The sequence below is a fragment of the Charadrius vociferus genome, unplaced genomic scaffold (genome assembly GCF_000708025.1).
Source record: "Charadrius vociferus isolate BGI_N301 unplaced genomic scaffold, ASM70802v2 scaffold163, whole genome shotgun sequence".
NCBI classification, from domain to species: Eukaryota; Metazoa; Chordata; class Aves; order Charadriiformes; family Charadriidae; genus Charadrius; species Charadrius vociferus.
Window position 1 is genome coordinate 19952676 of NW_009648332.1, and position 25423 is coordinate 19978098.

Consider the following 25423-nt stretch of genomic DNA (forward strand, 5'->3'; position numbering starts at 1 on the left):
CAGCAGGACTCACTAGCATTAAATTAAAATAAACAAACAAATAAAAGATTACTTTTAACTCTACTGCTAGGAACAGTACGGATTTAGACATTAGTTGTGAAGCAATGAATGTTTTATACCTGTAACTTAAAAACACATCTCCACCCCTCCCAGTGTTCTCGGCATTAAGCCATATCAACTGAAAATTGACTCATACTTTGAACAGAACACATTTATATTCAATTATGAATACCTTGTTTCTTAGACAACTTCTATTTTCCGACACTCAAAGAAAACTGTTGTTAAACGCAGAAGAAAAACATACCTGCTCCAACAGCACGTGCACAAAGCAAATAAGCAGCTCTTATGTCACCAACAAAACAAACATCACATGCAAAGGAAAACGAATCCTTACCTCATGTTTCAGGTTCCCGTGTTCTGAAACATAAGTAAAAATTGGCATTATTGGCAATTGCAAACTGTACGCTTTCGATATAGCAATGTCGGTCTGCGCTGCGTTGCATTTACAGAAAACCCTGCTGCCTTCTTTTGCTACCTGATACCTGCAGCCGCCCCGGCAGCCCGGGGCTGCGCCAGGTCCTGTTGTGCAAACCCTGCTACGCTCTCCTCCCCGCTCATTGGTCCCGCCGCGCTGCGCCCAGCTGGCCAGGAAAGGCTCCGTGCTGCAAGTTATACTGTGCTTTCCAGCAGTGGCATGGCAATCTGGCCCACTGAACTGTAAAGGCTTTTTAGAACATCTCAAAAATAAATATTGACTTGTCAGGAATTCAAAAGCTACAGTTCTTCATTGCAAATCAAGTCTACACCTTTTCTTGCCTCTTTTTGCAGCATGTCAACATATATCAAGATAAGATGTAGACTTTTAGCCTCAAAATTTTCTATATTTCATGTCTTTAAGTTCAATTCAGCATTGCATTAGTATACTACAGACTGAAGCCATTGGTGTTTTATTTGCCCCTTGTGCTATGAATTTTCTTGTACTATTTAAAAATGAGGAAAAAAGAGTCCTGCAGGTGATCAGAAAGACTGCATCAAGACAATAACACTTTTGCACGCACACACCACCACACATCACAGAAGACACAAAAGAGGGTAATTTTTTTACATTTTTCTTTGAATGTCTCATCTGATAACAGGTACTTGAGTGTACTGTAGATTTTGGTTCGCTGCCTTATCAAAGCACACACAGCTGTATTTACCTGTGTGCACTCTCCAGGACTGCACACGCTGTTGAGGCAAAGCACAAACTGCACATGTCTGCTCTGTACTTCATCACATTTGAAGACTTTTACTGTAATATCTTGTAAACAGTAAGCCATATCCACAGTAAATCAACCAAAAAGCTTTAACTGCGAGTAGATTTTGTTCTGCTAAGAAAATTTACATGAAATAGTAAAGTGTGGGAAAAAAAAAAAAAATCTTTGGCTTTCTAGCATTTTATGCAAAGATGATAAGGCATGCCGAGACCAAGCACGCCAGCTAAGGACGCTGGGCCGGGCCGCGGAGGCACAGCCTGTTTACCACTGGCAGAGCTCTCTTCTCACGTACGCTTTCAGTCACCGTTCCCTCTCTCATGCAGTGTGCCAGGGAGGCATCATCTTGTCATCCGCAGAAAACGCTTTTATGATTATAACCCTTCCAAAAGTATTAATATGCATTTGTATAGTGAGCAAAGAGAAGAAAAATAAGCCTGCCCCAAAGGAGGAAGATGCAGGTAGACTACTGAGGTTTTCTAAGGAGCCTAAGGGAATTAGTTGCCTAAGTGCTGCTGAAATTCAATATAATTTTGGTATTTACTTTCGCAATCTGATACGTCTTTGAGAATTTTTGCCAAAAACTGAATGAAATCACCTTTTTATAATGTTTCATCACAGCATTATAAATGACTTCAAATGAAGGGAAGGCATTTAGGTAAGTACTTGCAGGGATGGCCAAACCTTCAAATCCAGACTTAAGGTGTGGGGGTTGGGTTTGTTTGTTTGTTGTTTATTTTTAAAATGGCCTATATTTAGTTCTGCAGATCTCTTATAAAAAAAATGAATGGAAATGTCATTCTATCCTCCAATAGGAATGAATGACACTGATTTTTAATGGCTGCTGTTGAATATGATTTTTACCTCTAGGAAACTCAAACCCAACTAGATGAATGAGTTCCATTTGGTGATTGCAGCATCCCAAAACTTTTCAAAATAAATAATTAAGAAACTCATTGATTCACTTTCAATAATTGGATTCAAGAAATCACTACACAGGAAGGTAATAAATACTCATTATAATTTGCATAAAACAAATTTCATGAAAAAGGAGGTGGGGGGATTGGATTAAAAAGAAAGCGCAAAATTTTGCCCACACCGACAGACCAAAATGCCATTTGCAACTTCACTATTAACACTTCAGAAACAGAAAAATATTCAGTATCTGTATTTCCACACAAGAGCCAATTCAAAAAATCATACTTGTCTTGTTATTTCATTACAGTTTAAGTATTCCTGTATTTCAGAATATTCTGTATTGAGTTACGTGAATTGCTTCCTCAGGAGATCTTTTTCCCAAATGTTACACAAGTACAGGAGCAAAAAAACCTCATTTCTATTTATGTATATTTTTAGAAAAGAAAAAAATGAATGTCTGAGGATATCCCATCAGCAGTTATTTTACACATGACAATTTTAATTCAAGCTCCTAGTCATCACCAATGTGCCAATGAAATTATCAAGTGAGTGAGTTCTCAATTCTGACAGCAAGCTACTTTTACTGCCATAGTTCAGCACAACTTTTAGGTTTTTTGTTTATTCACTGAGGCCATGATACCGTTGGGTCACATTTTGATAATTATACATTACTACAAAAGCAAGTAGAGCAGCAGCTGGCCTCAGTAGGTAGGGGAGCACAAATCAGAGAATGGGAATAAGCTGCTCCTCAGGGATGCAATACAGTGGCTGGATTTACATGCTAACTAAACGGAGAGTAAATAAAAAGGATATGCAGTAAACTACTCACCTTCCTATTTTAAAAGAAAAATCAAAATATTTAAAATGCAGGAACTATAAAGTAAGCCACTTTGAAGGAGCTGTGGGACTACCTGCTCCTTTCCAGTAGTTTAGCCAGTCACTGCATAATCAGAAAAAAAAGCAAATTGTGACCTAGACGTACCATAGTATAGGACTGTGAACAAAATACCAAGCCCCCAAAGTGACTTTTGTTCAGGTTGAGCAAGGATGGTTAGTTAAACAGTAGAGATCAGCCTTTGTTGCAGTCAAATAACAAGTGGCAGAAGTCCACCAGACATTCTGGGATTTGAGCACTTACTTGTCAGTTCTATTTGACAAGATAGGTTTGGAGGAGAGCCAGCAAATTTGCAACTATTGATCAAGCCAGCAAAAAGGTAAACAGTGAAAGCTGCTGGTTTCTTTTTTGATGTCAAAAACACATGCTTTTTATGAATAATGTCTAATGAGCTGTAGCAAGCAATTATTACATAAACAGCATGGACTATATTGTTGGGCATACACATTACCATATGAAAGTAACTCTAAACTTAAGCCATTCATATGGTAACATTTTCTTTCAAGTTCATCACACAGTTAAAGAAACTTCTTTTCCACCTAAGGAAATGTAGTACTTTTTCAAATTGAATTATCCGAAGGAGAAAGGAATCATGCATAAGTTAACTAAAAATTACTATAAAAATGCCCAGTTAATGTTTTTCTAATCCGTTTACGCCCCTGATGAGAGATGTTTCTAACATTCCCTGGGAACGGCGATATAAAGAAGAAAATTTTGTGGGTTTGGCACCGTATTTAAAATATTCAAAACAGATTCTAGAACCATTATTGGAGGTTCATCTAATTGAAATATTCAGTAGTCTGTTGAAACAGCAACCATTTGCCTGAGAATGCTTAATTTAATATAATTGGACAGACTTGGAAAAATTCCAGTCTGGCAATAGAAACGGATTGTTAATTCTGCTGGTTTAGACTGGGAAACAGTTCTGGAGTATGTTCTGGGCAGAGTGACACTGTTTTATCAATCCTGAGGACCTCTGCAGAAACTGCAAGGGCCACAGAACAACCTGTCCAATGAAGTGGGAATAATGAAAGAGACAGTTTCTCCCTTTGTCTACTAAAGGTGTGTCTTACTCGTGCTCGCTTACCAAAGGTCCCAGTCTTAACCATTCCCAAATATAAACTCTTCCAACTAGTGGGAGAGCATCACCAGATAAGTAAAATTGTCCTGTGCCTTGAAATAGGACCTAGGAGTGCAATGGAGAAGCCAGAAGAGGTAGAAAGGGAAGAGGAGGACTCCACATCAGCCACTGGGGAAAAGAACACCACATACATCCCTATAAATGGCCCTGTCAGAGAAATGTGTGCATCCATTTTGTAATCCTTGTGTTTAAGGATTTTGTAAGGCCTTGTGTTTAAGACTGCACAATCAGACTTGAAGGAGTTCACCAGAACATTAGCAAAAAAGAGGGGGCATGGAGGATTTCAGGTCACAGAAAAATTAAGTGATGGGACATAAAAGCAAAATGTATGAAAATGCAGAGGAGTACTCGAGCATGTACAGGGAAGCATTTCAGAGGAAAAAAGTTAAATCAATGACACAAATGAGGACAGAAGACTTCAGCCAGCACTGCCAACTTATGGCAACAAGGGCAGGAACAATAACAAAAAAACCCACCAAGGGCTAAATGTAGACATTTTGTCTTATGTATTAATTCAACTGATTAACTCTGCATCTTTTATTGCTGCAGCTTCTACAGTCTGTTGAACTGGCCATCTCTGAAGCAAAAAATCTGAAGAGCTGGCATATGTTTGTGTATAAGGCATAGCATGACAACACAGAAATTTATCTTCAGATTTTGTCAATGTTTCTCAGAAGGGTATCATCTAAATCTGACACTTACTAAATTTGTCATTCTAAAGGTTTCATCTGTCTTTGGATGTCTGTCTTTTGAATTTCCACAAACTGTGACTTGGAATGAAATACAAAAAGATTTAATCCACTCGGGGAGGTTCTAAGCATCATTTCAGAAAGGCTAGCAAAAACTTCTGCTCAGTGGTCTAAAAAGAAAGCAAAATCTTAAACTGTACTAAACCAGAAAATGCTGAGGAAAATTCAAATGCCTTTAAGAAACCTAATGGCATGTTCTCATTGCGGTGTTTTGAATTCTGATAATCTCTTAAAATAGACCTCTAGAAACAGAGGAGGTCTACAGAATGGGAATGAAAATTATTTGAGACATAGAAAAAGTTCCACTTATGAAGAGACAACAAAAAAAGTTAAGACTATTCAGTTCAGAGAATATACTCATAAGAGGTCATGAGAAGTTATAAAATAATTTATCATATAGAAGCAGTCAGTCAAGGCCTTCCATTGACTATTCTCACAAAAACCCACAAATTCACATGTTAAATTAAAAAAAAATAAAAAGGTTAAAAAGATCAAACATAACCAGGATAAGATATGCAAACTACAAAAAAAAAAAGCCAACCAGAAACTTTACAAAACTCACCGTTCTAAAACTTCTGAAATGCACTTAGATATTTCTATCAACAAAAACAGGGAAGCTATGCAAAAGCATTAACAAGATGTAAAAATCCTCTTAGAACACCAAAAAGATAAAAAGAAAATTTAACAGAATTAAGAAAGTAGCATCATTCCTGGGTATTGTCTATCACACAGAGGATTTGCACTTCCCTGTGAAGCATCTGGGATCAACCACTGGCAGAATGACAGGAGACCAGACTAAACAGACCATGCATATATCATGGGAGATATATATATGTGTGTGTGTATACCACGTCTGTGGCTGTAACAAATACCACATAACTGGGGAATAATAATGTCCAGTTTCCTAAAAGGATGATTGTGTTTCACGTCCATTATACCCTGTGAAAAAGTCTGTAATAGCCCCTTAGAAACAAAAGAAATATATAGCGATACAATAAACGTTCCAGGCATTTTGCTACTATTGAAGCATTCCAGCTATGCTCCACAATTTTTTTATCTAACAGCACTCTCAGGTCACCTTTGCTAATTTCCCAGGAGAGCAAATATCACCATTAGAAAAAAATAATTTTATCATAAATTAATTTCTCTAAAGATTTCAAAAGGAAAAGCTTCAAAATTAAAACTATGTTTGAATTTCGTGCATATAGAGCACGCTTTTTCCAAAAAATGCAGTGAAAACATTGACTTTTACATGGTATCTTTGCATCTGCATTCCTTTAATAGCATTTCATAAGTTAGCAGGCATGACGGATAACTTATGGGAGACCTTATTTCTCAGTGTAGCTCTGGAAAAGTGAAAAAACAGCTCTGGAAAATCATTCATACTCAAGCTGCACAAACCAGTATTTAAAAGAGTCTGAATTGTCCCATCCCTTTATGAACTGGGAACTGGTAAAGCTTCTGCTTAAACCTTTCCCTTCTCTGTGCACATTATCAATGGCAGCACTGCTTAATCAACACTTCTTTCTTTAAACAGGCAAATAAAGAGTAAAAATGGAAAACAGTAGAGAAAAATATCAAGATTTCCCTTCCTACTTATTGGCCGAAGTCCCTCATCAGGGGGAGAGAGGACACATTTGCAGCAAGTGGGCAAAACCATTTGACCTTTCCATACGCATTCATTCATAGAGCAAGGGGGAGCATGGCAAGAACCGTAACTTAGACTTTGTTTTTGAGCTATGATCTGCTCTCAGAGCAGGCTGTAAGGAAGCCACAGCCTAGCACCTCCTGTCATTCTGGCTCATGAGCATGTGGAAGATAGACAACTCTTCCAGCTTGTACTAGAACTACAGAAATCTGAGACCCTTTGCATAGGAGAAAAATAGACTGAAAAGAAAAAAAAAGTTTGAAGAGAGGACAGAGAGCAGAACACCTGAACGTAAGCGAAACACATAACACCAAGCAGTATCTTAACAATCCAGTTGCTTCCAACTTCACTAAAGAAAGACTCAGTATAGCATCATTTTACAAAAATCAGGGCAATGATTTAAAGTAAAATCCAAAATAACATTCTGCTCCTTGGAAGTTGTAAAATGATAATTTATTCCACTTACAAAGGAGCAGAAATGTGGTTTGGTTTTTTTTGCTTTATTTTGTTCCCTCTACCAAGCACACAGAATTACTTAAGTGTATATGCAGGAAAACTGCAAGAAATCAGACCTTGTGTTATCTAGGCATTTATGGTCATTCTTACTGATACACATTGCACCATATGTGTCCACAGATCTCTACAGAGGAATAGAAAGACAAGCTCCTGCCTCCTGGGGTGCCAGCTATCCAATTAAAATAAAAACTACACAAGTGATTAAAACAGAAGGTGCAAAAGAAAGAAAAAAGTAGAGGTAGGGGGGGTTTATACCACAGAAGATAGCTCTCTTGTGAAGAACAGTGTGTGTTTAATTTTCCACTCTATTAATTTAAATAGAATTGCTTTAAAATATTGAAATTTTAATATAATTTTAAATTTATTTTTTTTTTTAGAATATCCATAGGAGGGTCTATGAAAAATCTGTGTTCCAAAAAGCATTTCAATGAGAAAAACCTGTGGTTGCTTGTATGGTCTTCAGATCTACAAAAGATAATTGTAATAAGCCCAGACCAAGATCTCCAATACAGGAAAGCAAACAAGAAAACAAAGTTTATTGACTGCAGCAGAAGTCAGCACCTGCTGAGCCCTTCAGCATAGAAAAGACATGGACCTGTTGGAGAAGGTCCAGAGGAGGGCCATGAAGATGATCAGAGGGCTGGAGCACCTCTGCTATGAAGACAGGCTGAGGGTGTTGTGGTTGTTCAGCCTGGAGAAGAGAAGGCTCAAAGGAGACCTTATACCAGCCTTTCAGCACTTAAGAGGGGCCTACAAGAAAGATGAGGACAAAGCAGGGCCTGTTGCGATACGGCAAGAGGTAATGTCTTTAATACGGCAAGAGGTAATGTCTTTAAACTAAAAGACGGAAGATTCAGATGAGATACAAGGAAAAATTTTTTTACAATGAGGGTGGTAACACACTGGGACATGTTAGCCAGAGAGGTGGGAGATGCCCCATCCCAGGACACATTCAAGGTCAGGTTGGACAGGGCTCTGAGCAACCTGATCTAGTTGAAAATGTCCCTGCTCATTGCAGGGGGGGTTGGACTAGATGACCTTTAAAGGTCCCTTCCAACCCAAACTATTCTATGATTCCATGATCCTGATGATTTTATGAAAGAATGAAGGAGGCAAATTGCACAGTGAGACTAAAGCCAGGTAGAAGTCAGGAAGCAACACAAACAGGGACAAAGAGAGAAAGACACTTAGACAGTTTTGAAAGGAACAAAAGGCTAGAACCAAAATCTTGAAGCAGCAGCTTACTGAAGAGCAGTGGAGGAAGTCATGATGTAATTCAAGCAGTGGGAGACAGATTATCTCTGCAACAGCATTTTGCAAAGATTTTTGATAGTAAAGTAAAAAAGAAAATAACCCAATGAAGGAGGTTGCAGTGCCTTATGAGAAATATGCGAGACATGAGAAACTTCACAAACTATTATGAAATAATTCTGGAAAGGAATGTACAGGTTTTAGAGAAGCGAGAAGGACAATTAATTGGAAACTTTCCCAACATATACAACTACACTTCCCCAAATTCATCATGTACTCCAACGGCTTTTCTCTTTCAAACACATTCAAACAACAGGAATTCAAACATATTAATGGGGAGGGAAATTCAGGGGTGAGTGGGTGCGTGTTTGTCAGTTGTCCCCCCCAGCAGCAGCAAATCTCTGGACAGAAGAAAGAATAGTTAAGAACTTGGATAGAGGGAAGAGTCAAAAATAGTACTATGGTTATGGGACTAGCCAGCTGGAGTGTAACAAACTCACTGCTACCAATTGAATAGCTACAGGGAAGGGAAGGGGGGGAAATGATGAGAGCTAACATTTGGCATTAGCAGTGGGAGATCCAGAAGATGTCAGAGAGAGAGAGAGAATTACAGATACAACACCGAGCAGAAAGGGAAGAGGTCAAATTTGGAGTCATCCAAGGGAAACCAAATGGTGGCTGAAGTCAAAAGAGTTCTTAAGATCCCAAAGAGCAGAAGGATAGGGGAAGTGCAAAGTGACAATGACCAGGGAAGAAACTCACAGAGTACAGCAAGCGATTGAAAGAAGAGGAAAAAAATGGTCCTTAAATGTGGGAAGCAGAGAGCCATCAATCACCTTTTTGTGAATATTATGAGTGGACAGAAACCATGGAAACCAAAGAGATGAAAGAGGCAACACAAACAAACAGCTTTAGGAGCTGAGAGGAAAATATGGAAATTGACACAGACATAAAGGGAGAACCACAAGGATGATAGATGATATGCCATACAGTAGGTGTTACATATGAGCAGTCTACGATTAAAACGAGAGCAATTCCATGTTGTATATGACATTGACGAAGAAATTGGGTTTGACCTATAACAGTTCTCTCCTGCTTTCAAACATTTCAATTTAGTAGCAATAAAAATCCCTATGAATTCTAAATGCAATTCTAATTGTGCTTATAAATGGTAGTTTCACAAGTATGTATGTTACAATAAACACAAATTAGAGTTAAATTAAACCTTAATTATATCTAGCAAGTTTTATGTCCTAATTAAAAATGGTATTCTAACAATAAAAATGACTTACCACCTGAATTAGCTCTGCCACAATTGTCTAATCTTCCTAAACATTCTTTGTGTGCTCCAGCTCCACACTTAGAACATAAATAGCCTTGATAAAATGTTCCCCTGTAAAATAAAATTAGGTAGTGATACATTAGAGGTGATAAATTCCACACATAAAAGGAAATAAGAGACATGGCAGAAGGTATGAGAAGTCATTTGCTGCTCTGCATAATGATAGTCCTTAAAGGCTCGAGAAAAAGTGACAACTGACAAGCAGCTCATCTGCTTTTCGTCACTACTAGCCATTTAAAAATCACAACCAGATAGTTCTTCTAGACTACTAGTAGAATAACAATCTCCATTTTAATTTAGCCCAAAGCAACTTTGGAACAGTACACTGGAAATTGTACCATTATGTATATCCTACTATAGCTCTACACTTTGTTTCATCTCAATGGGATTTTGCCTAGACACCATGAAGAATAAGATCCTTTCCAAGAGAGTTGCATTATGGAGTTTATAGGCGACATCGCAAATATTCTTGACTTCAAATTTGTTCATTTTTACACACACAAAAATAAAAAAAAAAAAAAAAAAGAGATATCCAGGTACACTTTAGTTAATACTCACAGCTGCTAATTAAGGAGACGTTCCTTAATCTAAACGTTCTCCAATTTCCTTTAATGAATTAGAATCTGGATTTGAGTCAGAGGAAACGGATTTATTTCAGATTTTGTATGGCTTTTCTCTTAGGTACAATTCACTGAATGGCTAACAGGGACACAAGTTTTTTACATGTACCTCTGAGCAATTATATGAGTTTCATCTACTGATGTATCTGCTTACTCTTCACGCTAGACTTGTCTGCCTCCAAGATTATCCTGACTTGTTTGGAGTGATTATGCATCCTAGTCTAACATGACACCTTCAGCTCCAAAGGAAAATCAGGTGTCTCATATGGAACACAGGATTGAACAAGTTAAACCTTAACAAAATGTACAGCAACTGCTATTTACTACAGCAATTTCTAGACTGTTCATGATGAAATATATTTTTAATTAAATTCAGAAGTTCAGTAGTTTTAAGTATCGGAATAGACAAACTTAAAGATAAATAAGTAGAAAGTATAAAAATATTTTAATGCAGTCTTCCATTTTTATTTTTTTCCTTGTTGCTACACAGGAATGCAGGATTCTCTAGACAAAATATAGGACATAACATTATCCTTCACTACAGACGCTTCTAAGACCAGGATTTTATCCCCAGTTAAAGATTAGGCACTAAGGTTCAGATTTTTTTTTTTCCAAGTATTTACACATTAGCTTACACTTGAAGCTTAAAATCACAATCCATTTTAAAAAGTGATTTAGGCACTTTATGGGGCTAAGTCCAGTAGGCTTTCAATAAAACATAGATATCAGGGACATGTCTATATACCACAAGGCAGCACTTGGGAATACCTGAGATATCTTTGAGCAAATTGGCGTGCCTATGAAGAACAATGCAGCATCACAAAGGCTGTGTCCTGAAAGCAAGACAACCGTTTCTCAGCAACAGCAGTTAGTGCAGTAACAGAGACACAACGACTCAACTACGCTGCTTCAAATTCAGAAATCAGCCCTGCCATCTCAAAGTTCAGGATGTCTGCATCACTCTTCATAGTCACTTAGACCTTATTGCATTGGCGGGGGGGGGGATCTTAAAAAAAAAAAAAAAATCTCTGAAAATCCAGGTCAGTCTCACTGTTCAGGAAAAAGGTTGCTGAAGGAAAAAATACATGACATGGAAGAATATACCTGAGGTTATTTTATTCCATGCCTGCGCTTAACAAAAGCACTAGCCATACTGCAAATGTCCTTTCTAAAATTTTCAGAACATCTACAATATGCAAAATGAGCACCTGAATTGGCCAAAGTTTACAAAGCTTTTGCATCTCCAACTTACCCTATGAAATTTAGGTTCAATATTCTATTACAATTTCTATTCAATTTACTCTATACCATTGGACATTTCACATTTACAAAAAAACAAGGTAGCTCCTAAAAGATGTGCAAGGATGCGTGTGTTTCAGAGGAAAGAGGCAGAAAACATGGAATTTCTTAGCTCAAGTTAGCCTTACGAATCCTTGTTAGTGAAAGCATCAGTCGTCTGCTAGCATTTCTTATCTAGCTTTGCAACATCTATCTTCAATTTGCCTACATATCTCAGGTTCAGAAATGCCTGTTAACGCTTCACAATTATTTTCTGTCTCACAAAGCAAGCTCCCCATATCAAACATTTACGAGCATCGTCATCATCTGATTTTCTGAAAAAAATATTCCATCTATTCTTGTGACCGGTGGTCTACAGCAACGGGACCTGTGAAACAGCCATGGTAGTCAAAATTGTACACAATTGTCATCATTTCCTCTTACATAAGAACTTCTGTATTAAATAAAGCAATTCTCATAAAGAATCGTGATAAAGCAGCCTTCTGATAAATGAGGAGCATCTTGATGTTTTGAGCTTTTAACAGCACTCCTGCTAATATCTGGAAATCTGATTATAAAAATTTGCTAATACAACAAGAAATACTATGTATGACTTCATGGCTTATCTGTCTTGGACAGGTAACCAGCTAGCCATGTATTTCCACACACTCCTTTGAGTCAGACATTTCACCTGGAGAAAAAAAAACGTAAAAAAATCTTACCTCAGGAGCATCTGACAGACTTTGCAAGACGTCACACGACTGAAGGTATGCATTTTGAACTCATGAAAGCTTGTATCCGCATAGTCTGGCCGTATATTTGACCTAAAAAAAAAAAGATTGAAAATCTGCTTTAAACTGATGAAATCTAGAACACAATGCAGCATTCACAGCAAGAAATCTGAATCCACAAACAACTAGTTTTATTTACACTTTAACGTTTTTCTCTGAGATGAACCAGAAATATGGATTTTAGCACACACCTTGAAACAAAATTTGAATTATCATATTATGCAGACCTGATCCTTAAAATGCACCCTGTAGCTACCTTAGCTGTCACAATAACCAGAAAAACCTTACCTAAAAAAAAAAAAAAAAATCTGGTTTTTATTCCTGTTCAAGTAACTAGGACCATTTCATGGACCTAAAGAAGGATCACTTTTTCATTCTCAAGTATTTTGTTATGTGGATGTACAAGGAAGAGCATCTCACACTGAGAACCACCGCATTTGAAAACATGAGCAGCAAATTTGGGACAGTTAGGTCACAGCTATGCAGCAATACACTGGATAACACGAGTGATTTCAAAATCAGTTAGAAAATATTTACCAGGGTTTGGCTAGTCTTTCTTAAATGAGTTGCCCAATGCATACAGGTGTCGCTACACACACTTAATTTAACAAATAAAATAGAAGCTCCCTATTCATACTGCTAAGATACCAACGCACTATTGGTGCGCTTATTTCCAAAGATCATATTTATGTACAAAGCACTGGTCCATTACTGTACATGTGTTTTGTTTATCCTCCCTACTGATCCCTTTTAAAAGCAGGCGTATAATTTAAAAATGACCCACTGGTGCACTGGTGACTGTTTGCAGGTTTATTTAAATTTTATTAAGTAATCCATTCAATTTTTTCTGTTATCTTTCCCATTTCCAAGACTGGGGGGAGCACAGGAATTTTAAATATTTATTTTTTTTTAGTTCAATAACATCCCCAAACTAGCATAACGCTGTCAAAACCAGTAACACTGAAATGCTAGGTGCATAATTTAATATTAAGCTAGATTGTATCACACAAGAAAAAAAATATATGTAACAAGGATTAATGGACTTTAATAATATTTATATCAGATTGCTTAGGATTCCATAACTTTCTGGTATTTTTCCAGCAAAAACATAGGCACGCACAATGTATAAGAATTAAAATAGGAAAAAATTCCCGAGGGTAAGAACGCAAGAATCTACAACACTGAAAGGAAAGACCAGAAGCTTTTCCAACACAGAAAATCACAACTTCATGCATTAAAGTTGGAGATACTCATTAGAGAAGTTTCATTTTTATGTATTATAAATAACTTCTAGACTAAAATATAGGCCAGCCACAAATTGCAATGAAACGTAAATATAGGTAACCATACAAGCATCGATCTCTCCAGGACTGAATGAAAAGTCTTATAAAAAAAACATTCAGAGAATCTTTTTAAGTACCTAGGGTCAGAAAGGTCAGTCCTCTAATCCGCCTGCTGAAAATGAATGTGCTGAAAATGAACCTGTACTCAAAAAGCAAATGGGATTTTGCCTTTATGCTTGAAAAGAACCTTACACTCAGTACTGTTTTAACTAGCTCACTAGTGTCTCTCTCTCCACTATGATATGCGAGATGTCAATACCACAACTCCTGCTAACTAAAACAGGCATGAATACCACCCATTCACAGCAGGAAGGTACAGCTATGAGGATAGAATTAATCTCAAAAAAGTAAAGAAATTTTTAAACCAGGAGAACAATGTATTACTTTGGGGTTGTTAACTCTGCAGAGCAAGGCCTTTATTTCACAACATGCTTGCCAAGGGGCTGCTAAAACCTCTTAGGCTACACAGTTAACTATGGACAGTCCTGAAAACTCCATAGAACAAGTTACAGGACTCACATTCCCAACAAAAGCTACTTTTCATTGACCATTTGGTTCAGACCAGCATAGCTTGCAAAACAATGTCAGAAGTATCAGCCTAACGTGCAGAGGCTCATCAGATTTGAAAGCATATCAAATTAATCCTAGCAACTGGAGCATTTTTCAAGAACAAACCAAAGAAAAAAATCCATTAATTTAATTAGAACAGGAACAAAAATCTTCAAAAATAATAAGCATAGTGGATGGAAAGAAAAAAAGACGTCATACAGTTGTTTAACATGAGCATATCACTATATAACTTCCTTTCGTATGTAAAAATTCTCTTCCATTCTTCTCTCAGGCTATCTTCCACAAAGATTGAAATACATGAACTACTGAAAATATACCTCCTATTAACACAACAAAGATGATACACTGTGTTCATTCTTCTTTACATTAAAAGTAACATTTGAGTTTCTTTATATTTTATAAAGCCATTCAGTTTCATTTTACAGTCCTTAATAGAAAAAAGTTACTATTGAGAGGAAAGAAAGCGTAGTGCTAAAATGGCAAAGAATTAAGCTGCTGCCTCACAAAAGAGCTGTCACAAGGCCCTCCACCTTCTTTCAACATAAGTTGTTTTTTTTGCACCTATGGGCTAAAGTATTGGATTATACTGTCCTAAACAAGACAGAAGATTTACCCAGATAAACAGACTTATGACTTCATCGCTCTACTGTACGCTAAAATTTGGATACATTTTTCCTGCTTGCATAACTGAAAACATATAATACAATACAAACTTTGGAACATAATGCAAACTTCAGTTTACCTTGTCCACTATTACCTACAGGAGGACCTAGTTTTGTTCCAAATACTACTTGGTTCTTAAAGATCATAAAAATGTATCATAAAGAGTGAATGCCTCACTTTCCTTAAAGCCCACCAGGTTTTTGTGTAGTGATTTTAAGATTCTAATGATTACTTTAATAAATTATCTATCTAAAAACCTGTTCTTTCTTCACCATCTACACATCTTTCATACTCCCTATCAATTCACTGCCATCTAACTTCATGTTTTTCCTTGTTGGCTAAGGCCAAGCTAGCACAAAGATCTTCTAAAATAGCTTTATTTTTTAAAAGACATGAGCCTAAGTAGCTCTTTTAGGGGCACACAGCAACTATTCATAAACCAAAAGGACCTCTTAAATTTTGCTCGCCTTTCCTTCCACCACTCAAAAGGTATCATTTTTCTCCCTTTTCCCCCCAAAACCACATCACGCAGAAGGAAAAGCCTAAAAATCCCTAAAAACAAAAGTTTAGTGAATCAAAGGAGATGCCACCAAAATACATCACCCATAGATTAAAGGAATCTGGAAGGGACTAGAGTCTCAGCATATTACAGAGGGTCCTGTGCAGAAAGAGCAGGAATCAACAAGAGAAGAAACCTAACCTGCTGCTGTCTTTCTTTTTGCGCAGGCTTAGGAGATACTTCCAAGCAGTTGCCTCAAAATGAACAATGTCATTGCATTTACTGAGGAGAACAGCATTTCCTTTCTATTTCTAATCATTCATCCTAATTGTCTTGGGTTTCAGGACAAACAGGAATGGGAAGATGTCATGTGTTTTACTTCAGTTTACACGTCAGCAAAATATATTCTCAAATTTGAGTTACATTTCAAAAGGATCAGGATTTAACCTATTATCTCATAATTCTCTTCATAAAGAAATAGTCTATTAAAAATATTAACTTTTAGATACACTGTTATCAGCTGATTCACGTTAGACAAGACGGCATTTCATGCTCAAAAACAAAAGCATTCACATTTATGTGAAAGTAAAGTTTCCTGTCATCGATATTCTGATAAAGGCATTAGAAAAGAACCATGCAAAATAAGAAATAATATGCTTACTCTGAAGACAGAGTAAAGTGAAGCACAATATAGAAAGATAATTAATGATACAACAAAAAACAGAAAAAAACTACAGCAAAAATAAAAAGATAATGTATATTTTCTACTGTAAACGTAGAGGTGGAATAAGGAAAGCTTTATCGGAAAATATATATTGCAGTGCTAACTGTGGACAGGAAAACTCTTGCACATTCTAGTACCTGATCAGTCATGCTGCATTACGGGAAATCCAGTTCTGTAGTTACATTACACATCACATCAGACAAGTCTGAGATAATCTGAGATGACGCACTGTAGCAGTATGTATCAAGTAGCAAGTCTTTTAATATAAAGTCTGAAACTTAATGAATTTAGGGGTTTGATATTTTAGTTTCCAATATATTGCTTTTCAACAAATCAAAAACAATGCAAAAACAACCCAACCCAACACCACACAAAAGTTTCTAACTAGAGATTAGGCACAACTCATCTGTGACCTTCCAAGCCCAAATATCACAAGGACCATAAGAAGTTTCTTTCCACAAAACTTTTCACACTGAATAGCATATACTATTTTTTGAGTTTTTAAATACAGTACATAAAGCTGGTAACAGCAGTCACAGCACAGCATACAACTTTTCATAGTCATGTCCAACCAACCGTAAAGAAGCTCTTTTATTTACAGCACTCAAGCCTTGCACTGATACCCTTAGAAAACAGACCAGAGCTGCCACAACACAGTAAAAACAACATTTCAGCCTTCTCAAATCTTCTTTTCCCTCCTACTTCCCAACCTGCGGACATGTTCCAAGACACACAAAAAACTGAGTATTTATGTTGATAATTATTTTAAACTAAGAATACCAAGAAAATTTTCTTCTTCAGAAGAAGGATTTCTTGTGGGGGGCGGGGGGAAACCCACACACGATTATTATAAAAATTCAAACATATTGAAGCAATTTCTGTGGCTAGCATTAGAAAAAACTAATTTAGGACTTCGACTGTGTTCCTTCCCCATCACAGTGGAACAGTCACCAGTCAAGCCCTCTTCACAGGCTCCTCAGTCCTCCTTCCACAACAACTTCTACTATGGGGTGCCCCAGGCTCATCGCAAATTAAATGTTTTACGTATTTCTGCTCTCAAACAATCTTAATGAGTGGCCACAGCAAGAAGTCACCCATATACCAGGATTACTTAATCTGAGGCAAATAACGACAGAGAACATGTTCCTCATTTTATGGTAAAACTCTCTTATTTTCACAAGCAATGTGGGGAGTCAAAAGTAGTTTCCCTTCCTCTCTTCTACTTTTTCCCCAGGCTGTTTTAACTCCTACACTCTAGCAGAGACAAAATGTCAGGATGCAGAAACGGAGTGAATCTGTAATTAGGAAAATTTTTCCAATTCTCTCAATTCAGCAGCAGAGATTTTGTAAGGGACAACCACAAGTGCCCTCTCCTGCACAGTGCTGAATCCCCATAACCAGATATACTCCAGTCACTACAGCAACGTCCTTGGGCTGCCCCTGAGCCTTTTGAGTAAAGCTTTCTCTTTCCAAGTTACTTGCAGAATATTAGTCCCACTGGGACCAATTCACCGCTACACCCATAACCCAGACACCTGCAGATGGCTTGTCTTGCTAGTCTCCTTCGTCATTTGGACACGCAATTCTTGTCTCTGCATCATCCACTGTTCAAGGAGCAGAATGACCATCATCTTCAGTCAATCTTGCACCTCTAAACAGGTATTTTGTCTGTGAAGTTTGCACAGTTCCATGTAGAAAAGAGTTATCCAGGTATCTTATTTGATTGCCCTTGCTACCATCAGACTTTGGAGCACGCCATTTCTGATGACCTTGTGCATATGAAATATTCCCCTTTTAAAAATACTTCTCCACATTTTCAGTGCCACTTCTTTCTATTGACTTTTACTTCTCAGAACAGTAAATTGATCATAGGCCAACTCTGTCTTCAGACACTCACATAACACAACACCTTTATAAATGGTGTCAGAAAATGTCACATTAACAACATTCTAGGAATAATCTTTGCCTAGATTAATGGCACAGCTGACCACAGAGTAATGCTACAGATAGTCCAAAATTATCTTGTCAGACAAGATATCTTGGTGCCCATTCCTATGCCTATAAAATAAGGAATAAATTCTCTCTACTATCCCACCTCAGAATACCAAATTAACTGTGCACATGAATAAAACGAAACAGTTTAAGCTACAGTTTTCCAACATTTTCCTATAGCAGTTGGGATAACAGTTCTAAAACTTAATGTCATTCTTAACCCTCAAGACACAAACACATCACAATCAAAACACTAATACTTCAGTCAAAATAAAGGAATGAACCTTGGTGATCTCGATATATCCAACAGTGTAAGCTCTATACCTCATTTTACAAAACTGAACTTTGATCATCTTGGGTCTAAAGTGTTTCCAAGATGCATACTGCAATGCAAAGTGTACAACACCAATATCAAGCAGCTTAGATGGGATTTGTTACTGTCATTTCCTTACTTAATCAAAGCCATATTCTGATGAGAAAACATTAAGTTCGGAATGTGTCTGAACAGCGATAGCATACAACAGGCATTTGGCTACCATATAGCAACAGTTTAATTTTTTATCAGCATTCTTACATTCATTTTTGTTTCAAAAAGCTATACAAAGTATCTTTCGCAACAGGTTGGACTAAATGAACTGTAATTTCTTCAGCGGGCTATGCACAAATAAGATTTCTTTTACTGACAGTTTAACTTCCTCTACACAGTTAAGGCTTACAAAATAAAACGTACCAGGAAAGCTACTAAACTTTCAGCCCCAAAACTCTATCTCATCTATTAAATATGTAATTACTACAGGTAATGTGTCCCAAGAGAAGAAATAAGAGATAGTTTACTATAGCTCCTTCCTTCTATTTTCCCATGTGGAGAATAAGCGCTTTAAAATCCCAGTCTTCATTTCCAGAAAGGCCATATTTCTAAAGATATAAACAATGAAAAAATCCTTGTTTCACAAATTTTAGCATACTGGCTACATCTTCCCTTGGATGTTTTGCCCTTCAGATGTTTCAGTATTAGCCTTAACAGGCTTTAGAATGATTGTCTCAAGTTTGTTTTGCATGGACATATTACTGAAAGCTTACTGGCTGCCAACAAATCTAACAAAAATATAATAAAGGAATAAAGTGTTATGTTGATTAGATTAATTAAATTCTTATAGCAAGTTTAAATTTTAAACAGGAAATTAATGAAATGCAAATAACACTGCCTCTACTGAAAAAGGGCACACGAAAGAGAAGAGGTGGTATTATAAAAACAGAGTAGAAGCAACCAGTATCTGCAGACTTTGGCTCCTGGTTATGGGTGTCAATCCCATAGCGCAGCACTAGCAAGAAGACGGTACCTAGCAGCAGGGAGGGCTGGAAGTCTACCAACCACCTTGTGGCTTCATATTCTGCAAGGAGTTAAGGGAAGGTGAGTTCGGAACACAGCACAAAGAAAAATTCTCCTCTTTCTTTTATTCTAAATGTATTTACTATTAACTTTAATGCACCCAGTTAGAAACGGTAGTTTAAACAACCTGACTGCAAGGCCCACTACTGTCCTCCACTAGTAACCAGTTCTGCTGTCTTTCTTGCTGTATTTTGAGGTCCATTTCTTTTAATTACTTCCTTGGCAGCTTTTCAATACTAGCTTGACTTCAGCAATTAAGACCTGTACAGATACCCCCGCCTCCCTGGGTCAAGACCACTGAGAAGGTGTTGCTTATACCCATTACAAACATTTCAATTAATGTTGAAAAATTACTTCTCTGGAGTACTTAATTAACAACTCGACTTCTCCTTCCCAGACTTCAAGTATTTTTAATCTAAATTTATTTTTGCTTAAACTGGAAGGAAAAATGCGTTACGGGGGGACACACAACAACTACTGAAAAATGTCTGATATTCCTTAGATACATGCACATTGTTTTTCCACCATGAGAAGCACACACATGCTTCATTGCAGGAATTGCAGCACATACAGGAGAATAAAGAAGAAATACATCACACAAAGAAATGCAAAAGTGACTCTTTGCAAATGGACCGAGACAGCTCCTTTCAAAAGTAAATTAGCTGCAAAACAAGAGATGGTATCAACAAGAGCAGGTGCTGACCTAGACGCTGTGCAGTAGTTCACTACTTCTGTTAAACACAGAGAAAGCAAAGGCATTGTAAACACGGACTGAATTGAGCCATTCTGCTCAAGGAACTGATGATAAACCTCACGGGTATCATTTAAGCCCAGAGATGTTCCTCCAGATTGTCGTAACTCAGTGGGACTGTCAACCTGGACTGAAGAGGAACCTTCTCTTTCCCCAGCAGCAATCCCACAAGCGTGTTTTTCTAAGTGACCTGGAACAGCAGCAAGTTCCCAGATATGGATGCTCTTGGGCTGGGAACAGGCTGTCCAGCAGAGTCAGACGTTCTGCATAACAGTGCAGTGATACAGCTGCCCTTTCTTTGGGGTTGACAGTTTTCCCCCCAAAGGGAAGAGCAGGCTAGGAAGTTCTAATGATACCTCTTCTTTTTGGTTTTGACTAATTTTTTTCAGAAATGCTATTTAGGTCAAGTTTTGAAGATCTTTTTCCCATATCAGTCTCTTCAAGAAAGGCAATTATATCACAAGAAATTTTACAGGGTTCAATTGTATGGAGATGTTTGCAAAGTATCCCATAATTTTAGAAGTGCATTGCACTTGAAACTGAGTAGCCATTTCACTTGATTAAAACTTGGCATTAGAGAATAGTTAATGTATGTATGCCCACCTGTGAGCCCAGAGGCATAACAAATAAGCAGATGCATGAAGGAGTCCGCAGTGAATTGCAACTGTTTTAAGTATTAAAAGAAGAAATACTACAGGGAGCTCAGATAAAACTCAATACCTTGAACTCTCCTCAACTCTCAACCCCGAGTTAGACCTTTGCATTTTAGAGCTGTTATTATTCTGCACTCCATGCTATGCTTATAATAATTTAAAATGCTCCATACAGAACTGTTCAGAATTATGGACACCCTGAGCACAAACTGCTGAAGAACATTTTAAAGTGTATGTGACATGAAATCTGATGCTGTATTCATGCAGTATAGCCTATAAAGAAAATGGCACAGGTTAATACCTGAGGACACCGAAAATTTTCATTCCAGTTTTACTTATTGTACTAATATTTGACATCACTACAGAAAACGCATTAATAAACCTAGATCTGCCATAAGTACTGATAACAGAAATTATTTGTGAAGACATCTTAAGTTAAAATTCCTGGTTTGTGCCTAAGTTACCTCCTTTCTAAATTGTAAGCACCTTAGAAGTTAGCCATAACTGTTACTAAGCATCTCAGAAAATTCTAGCAAATTTAACTAGCATTAAAACATTTGTCACATATTCAAATGTTATAAGTAATAACGTGGACAGCAGAAGTTAAGAAACAGAAAACCATATATGTTACTGTCAAACAAGACAAAAAGCTTTCAGCCAAAGCTCATAGGAAGAATTTTATGCAATGTTGGTCCCAAGAGATGTTCAACCTCACTGCCTCCTCTGATACGCAGCAGACTTCCCTTAGAATCCCGTTCCCCGCAAACAGCAGAACCAGACTTACATTTGCACTATCCTCCATTTCCACACAAAACATTTTGGCTCTGTGCAACCATCACAATTTCAACTGACGACTTCATGCAACATGCTGTCATGTGATCAAAAGGCATTTGTGTAATAAAACAAAGTAAGAGTGCAGAGATAAAACCACAAATAAATAACGCTTTTTCAACCTTTACAAGGAGATTATTATTTACTGTAAAAAGATGAAGAGGGAAAATGGCATTCTTAAGGGGTACTCTCACTAGGGGTGGGTAACAGCCTTTCACAAAGGATGATTTTCAGCTTCTTTTCTACCTTCTTTTCTCAGGAGCAATGCTGATTACTTACAGCTAATTCATTTCCTCTGTTCCAGCTAGGCTGTTATATTTCAGAATCATCTTTGAAGATGCTATTTACTGAATTAATCAATCAATCAATTCTCCATATGCTAATACTCAAACATTCTGGTTTGTCACATCAAAGTGTCTCCATCAAGAAGACATGTTATATAATTAAATTAACCATATCACAAGTAAATTGTGCTTTTGATCAAGAACGCACAACTTCTAAGACTTTGCTAGGAAATTTGCTTATTTGATCATATGATGAGTGGCTTTTTTGAGATCAAGGAAATTATCTTGTTAACTTTTTGGAAACGTACTGCATTGTTTCAAACAAGATAATGACTTTCCTTTTTCCTTATCAGCCTACTTCCCTGAAAAGCATGGGAGATGGACTGCTTTGAGCTAATCTACTCCTGTACAACATTTTTAAACACCACCTGGTAGGAACAAAGCTCTGTCACACATCCGTATTTGTAAATCAAAAGCATCAAAACTTTAATACTTTATATCCTTTAATACTCACTAGCCGAGTCTTATTTGTGAAAATTCTAAGTCTTACAAATCCAAATTTACAAAGTTGCTTGTCTTGACAAGCTTTATATATTTTCTCATATATTTATACTTAACTGAAGACAAACGTCTATGCTTTGAAGTAAAAAATGTAAAAATATAGGATGTTACAGCCATAAACTTGCAAATTACTGGACAAACACCTAAATCTGCTAAGAAAAAAAGGTAGTCGTGGTTTACAGGGAGAAACTAGGACATCTGTTCATATAGCCAAAGTATCAGGACAAACATGTAATGCAGCATTCCATGTTCAAAGATTGAAAAAAAAGCAGCACCTTGTGCAAAAACCAATATTAATATGGTGGTACATTATTTTTATAATGTAGTGTCACTACAAAATTATTTCACTGAATTTTAAGAAATACGTATTAATTTTCATAGTAAGATACCTCACACGTGGTAGGGTAAGTTGTAAAAACATTACAGTAAATAATAATCTCCCTGTAAAGACTGAAAAAGCATTATTTATTTGTGGTTTTGTCTCTGCACTCTTATTTTATTACAGAAATGCTACAGGACTGGGAAATCTTTGATTTTTGTGAACCAGAAGACATAATCTCAAAGTATATTTATAATCTGCAAGTGTTTACATACTCCTTTCCTAAATTCTGTTTTGCTTTCACATTCTACGCTGTTCTTACACCATGCTGCTAATCATATACAGAATCTTCACACAGTTCTTTCTGTGTCTGGAATAATCTAAAGAAATTGCGTAACCATAAGTATGTTGCGAATGGTTGCTTATAACCCTGAAAAAAGTGATCAAAAACAACTGGAGTCATAGCAAAGAACAGGCAATCATTCTTCTTTGCAGACATGAACTTGGCATTCATTTTTGCAGTATTGAAATATTTATACTGATGAAGAAGCCCAGGCAGACATGTTTGTTGTTTTGGTAACCTATGTGAGGTTGGTAGAAATGAAACAAATTTGCAGGCTATTTGAAAAATACACCAGATAGCCAAGGCTTTTAAAAGCGCCCTGATAAGAAAGCTTTAATTTAATATGTCAGTGTTCAATATGTCAGAGCTCAAATATTCTCTCAGAAGAAGTCTTAATGCATATGCATTATTAATGCACTAAGGGAAGAGATATATTTGAGCTGAATCTGACCAATCTCATTAGTCACAGAATGCAAACCAAACTTGGAAATAAGTATAGTAATAGGGAAGAGAACTCTTTTCACCTACCTTGTTTCTTGTACTTGTTTTCTTTAAAATTTAGAAAAGATATTAGCTCTACCTACAGTATATAGTTTGCCTAATCTAAAATGTTGTGCACACATCTATCAGATTTGAGAATCAGCGAATCTCGGGATTATTTCCTTACAACAGATGATGTGTTCTGCATCCCTTGAGTTACAGGGTGTGAATCTATGTCTAACTGAAACGGTAATTTTTCAAAACCATACTAGACTGTACCTGAGCTGCTGCACAAACTCTGTAGTGACCTAAAGCTTAAACACAGTGTAATTAAAACTAAAACCACTAATTTTTTGAGGGCTGTACAGCTTTCATGTCTGAAATATCTTTTATTTGAATATTAAAAAAAAAAAAGATTCATTAACTCCATGCAATTAATGCATATCTTAATCACTTTAATGATCATGTGTTTCCCACTGATTTTTCAGGCATTACTAATTAGACATGATGTTAATATTGCAATTTCAGTAACAATGTCAAAGCAGAAACTACAATCATAGTACTTTTGAAGGTGAAACTTTAACGAAGTACATTAAAAAAGGCCCGTTCCTCTGCCTGCAAGATGTTTTCATGCACTTCCCAGTTTGTGAAAGAGAGATGTTGACTAAAGCCTAATTAAAAGGCATGTTACAACACTGCTGCATGAGACTTTGCAATATTAGTTCTGCGCATCTTGAAATACAGCATGATAAAACTCAAGCTGACGTGGCCCTGATCAACCTCAGCCCCGCAGGAGACTGAAGTAGACAATCTCCAGACGCCCCTTCCAATCTAAGTTCTTCTGTGATTAAATTTTAAATTGCAATTCTGTGTAATATGTTCATATCTAGGAATAAATATTGAAGCCAAGTTTGCTAATGGCCATTCTTAGAGTGGATTACAAAGCACATTTGAGAAACCAGAGAAAGGCTTAATTAAATTAGCAAACTGGACATCATGATGACAAAATAAATTCAGCACAAGCCAGCATAATATATTGCATGCTGTATTACACTAATAGATTCAAATATTAAAACAGGGGGAAAACATACTATGTGGCCTTTCATGGAAAAGGTTTCTGCCATTGCGAGGAAGGCAACACACACCTGCTCCATGCTTTACTGTGATCAAGAAACAAACCACCCACGAAGACATAATTAGTGGATGGAAGCAAGTGTTTAGTGTCAACATGAGACAGCTCTAGCAATAATCAACATATTTTCTTTCAGTATTTATTATATTATGTTTTGATGAAATAAAAGAGAATTAAATTCATCACAGCAATGACAAGAAAAGCAGTTGCCACATAACAAATTAAGCCTGATAATTAGTCAGCTACGTAGTTCCAAAATAATATAACTGAGGTATATGCATGCATACAACAGAACAACTTCAACTTTCAAGAAGTTTTTTCTTTTAATAAAGAATGGTTAGCATAAAGTCATTCATGCATATTAGTCAACTATTTCTAAAAATAAGCATTTTTAAAATAAGAGAAGCATCTGTATGAGAGCTTTCTAGTGGAAAAAATACTAATCAATGCTCCTACTTTTCAGTATAACCTAAATAACATAAAAGT

General features: G+C 36.8%; 1 protein-coding gene across 1 annotated transcript in view; it reads right to left on the bottom strand.

The window, feature by feature from the left end:
* The window catches only part of VAV3 (vav 3 guanine nucleotide exchange factor), a 165261-nt gene that overhangs the window by 57017 nt on the left and 82821 nt on the right, over positions 1–25423 (bottom strand). Inside the window, exons 16-18 of the mRNA XM_009884919.1 lie at positions 12334–12435; positions 9664–9764; positions 395–417 (exon numbers count right to left, since the gene is read on the bottom strand). Of these exons, the coding sequence (XP_009883221.1) occupies positions 395–417; positions 9664–9764; positions 12334–12435 (226 nt within the window). The remainder of the gene's footprint in view (positions 1–394; positions 418–9663; positions 9765–12333; positions 12436–25423) is intronic.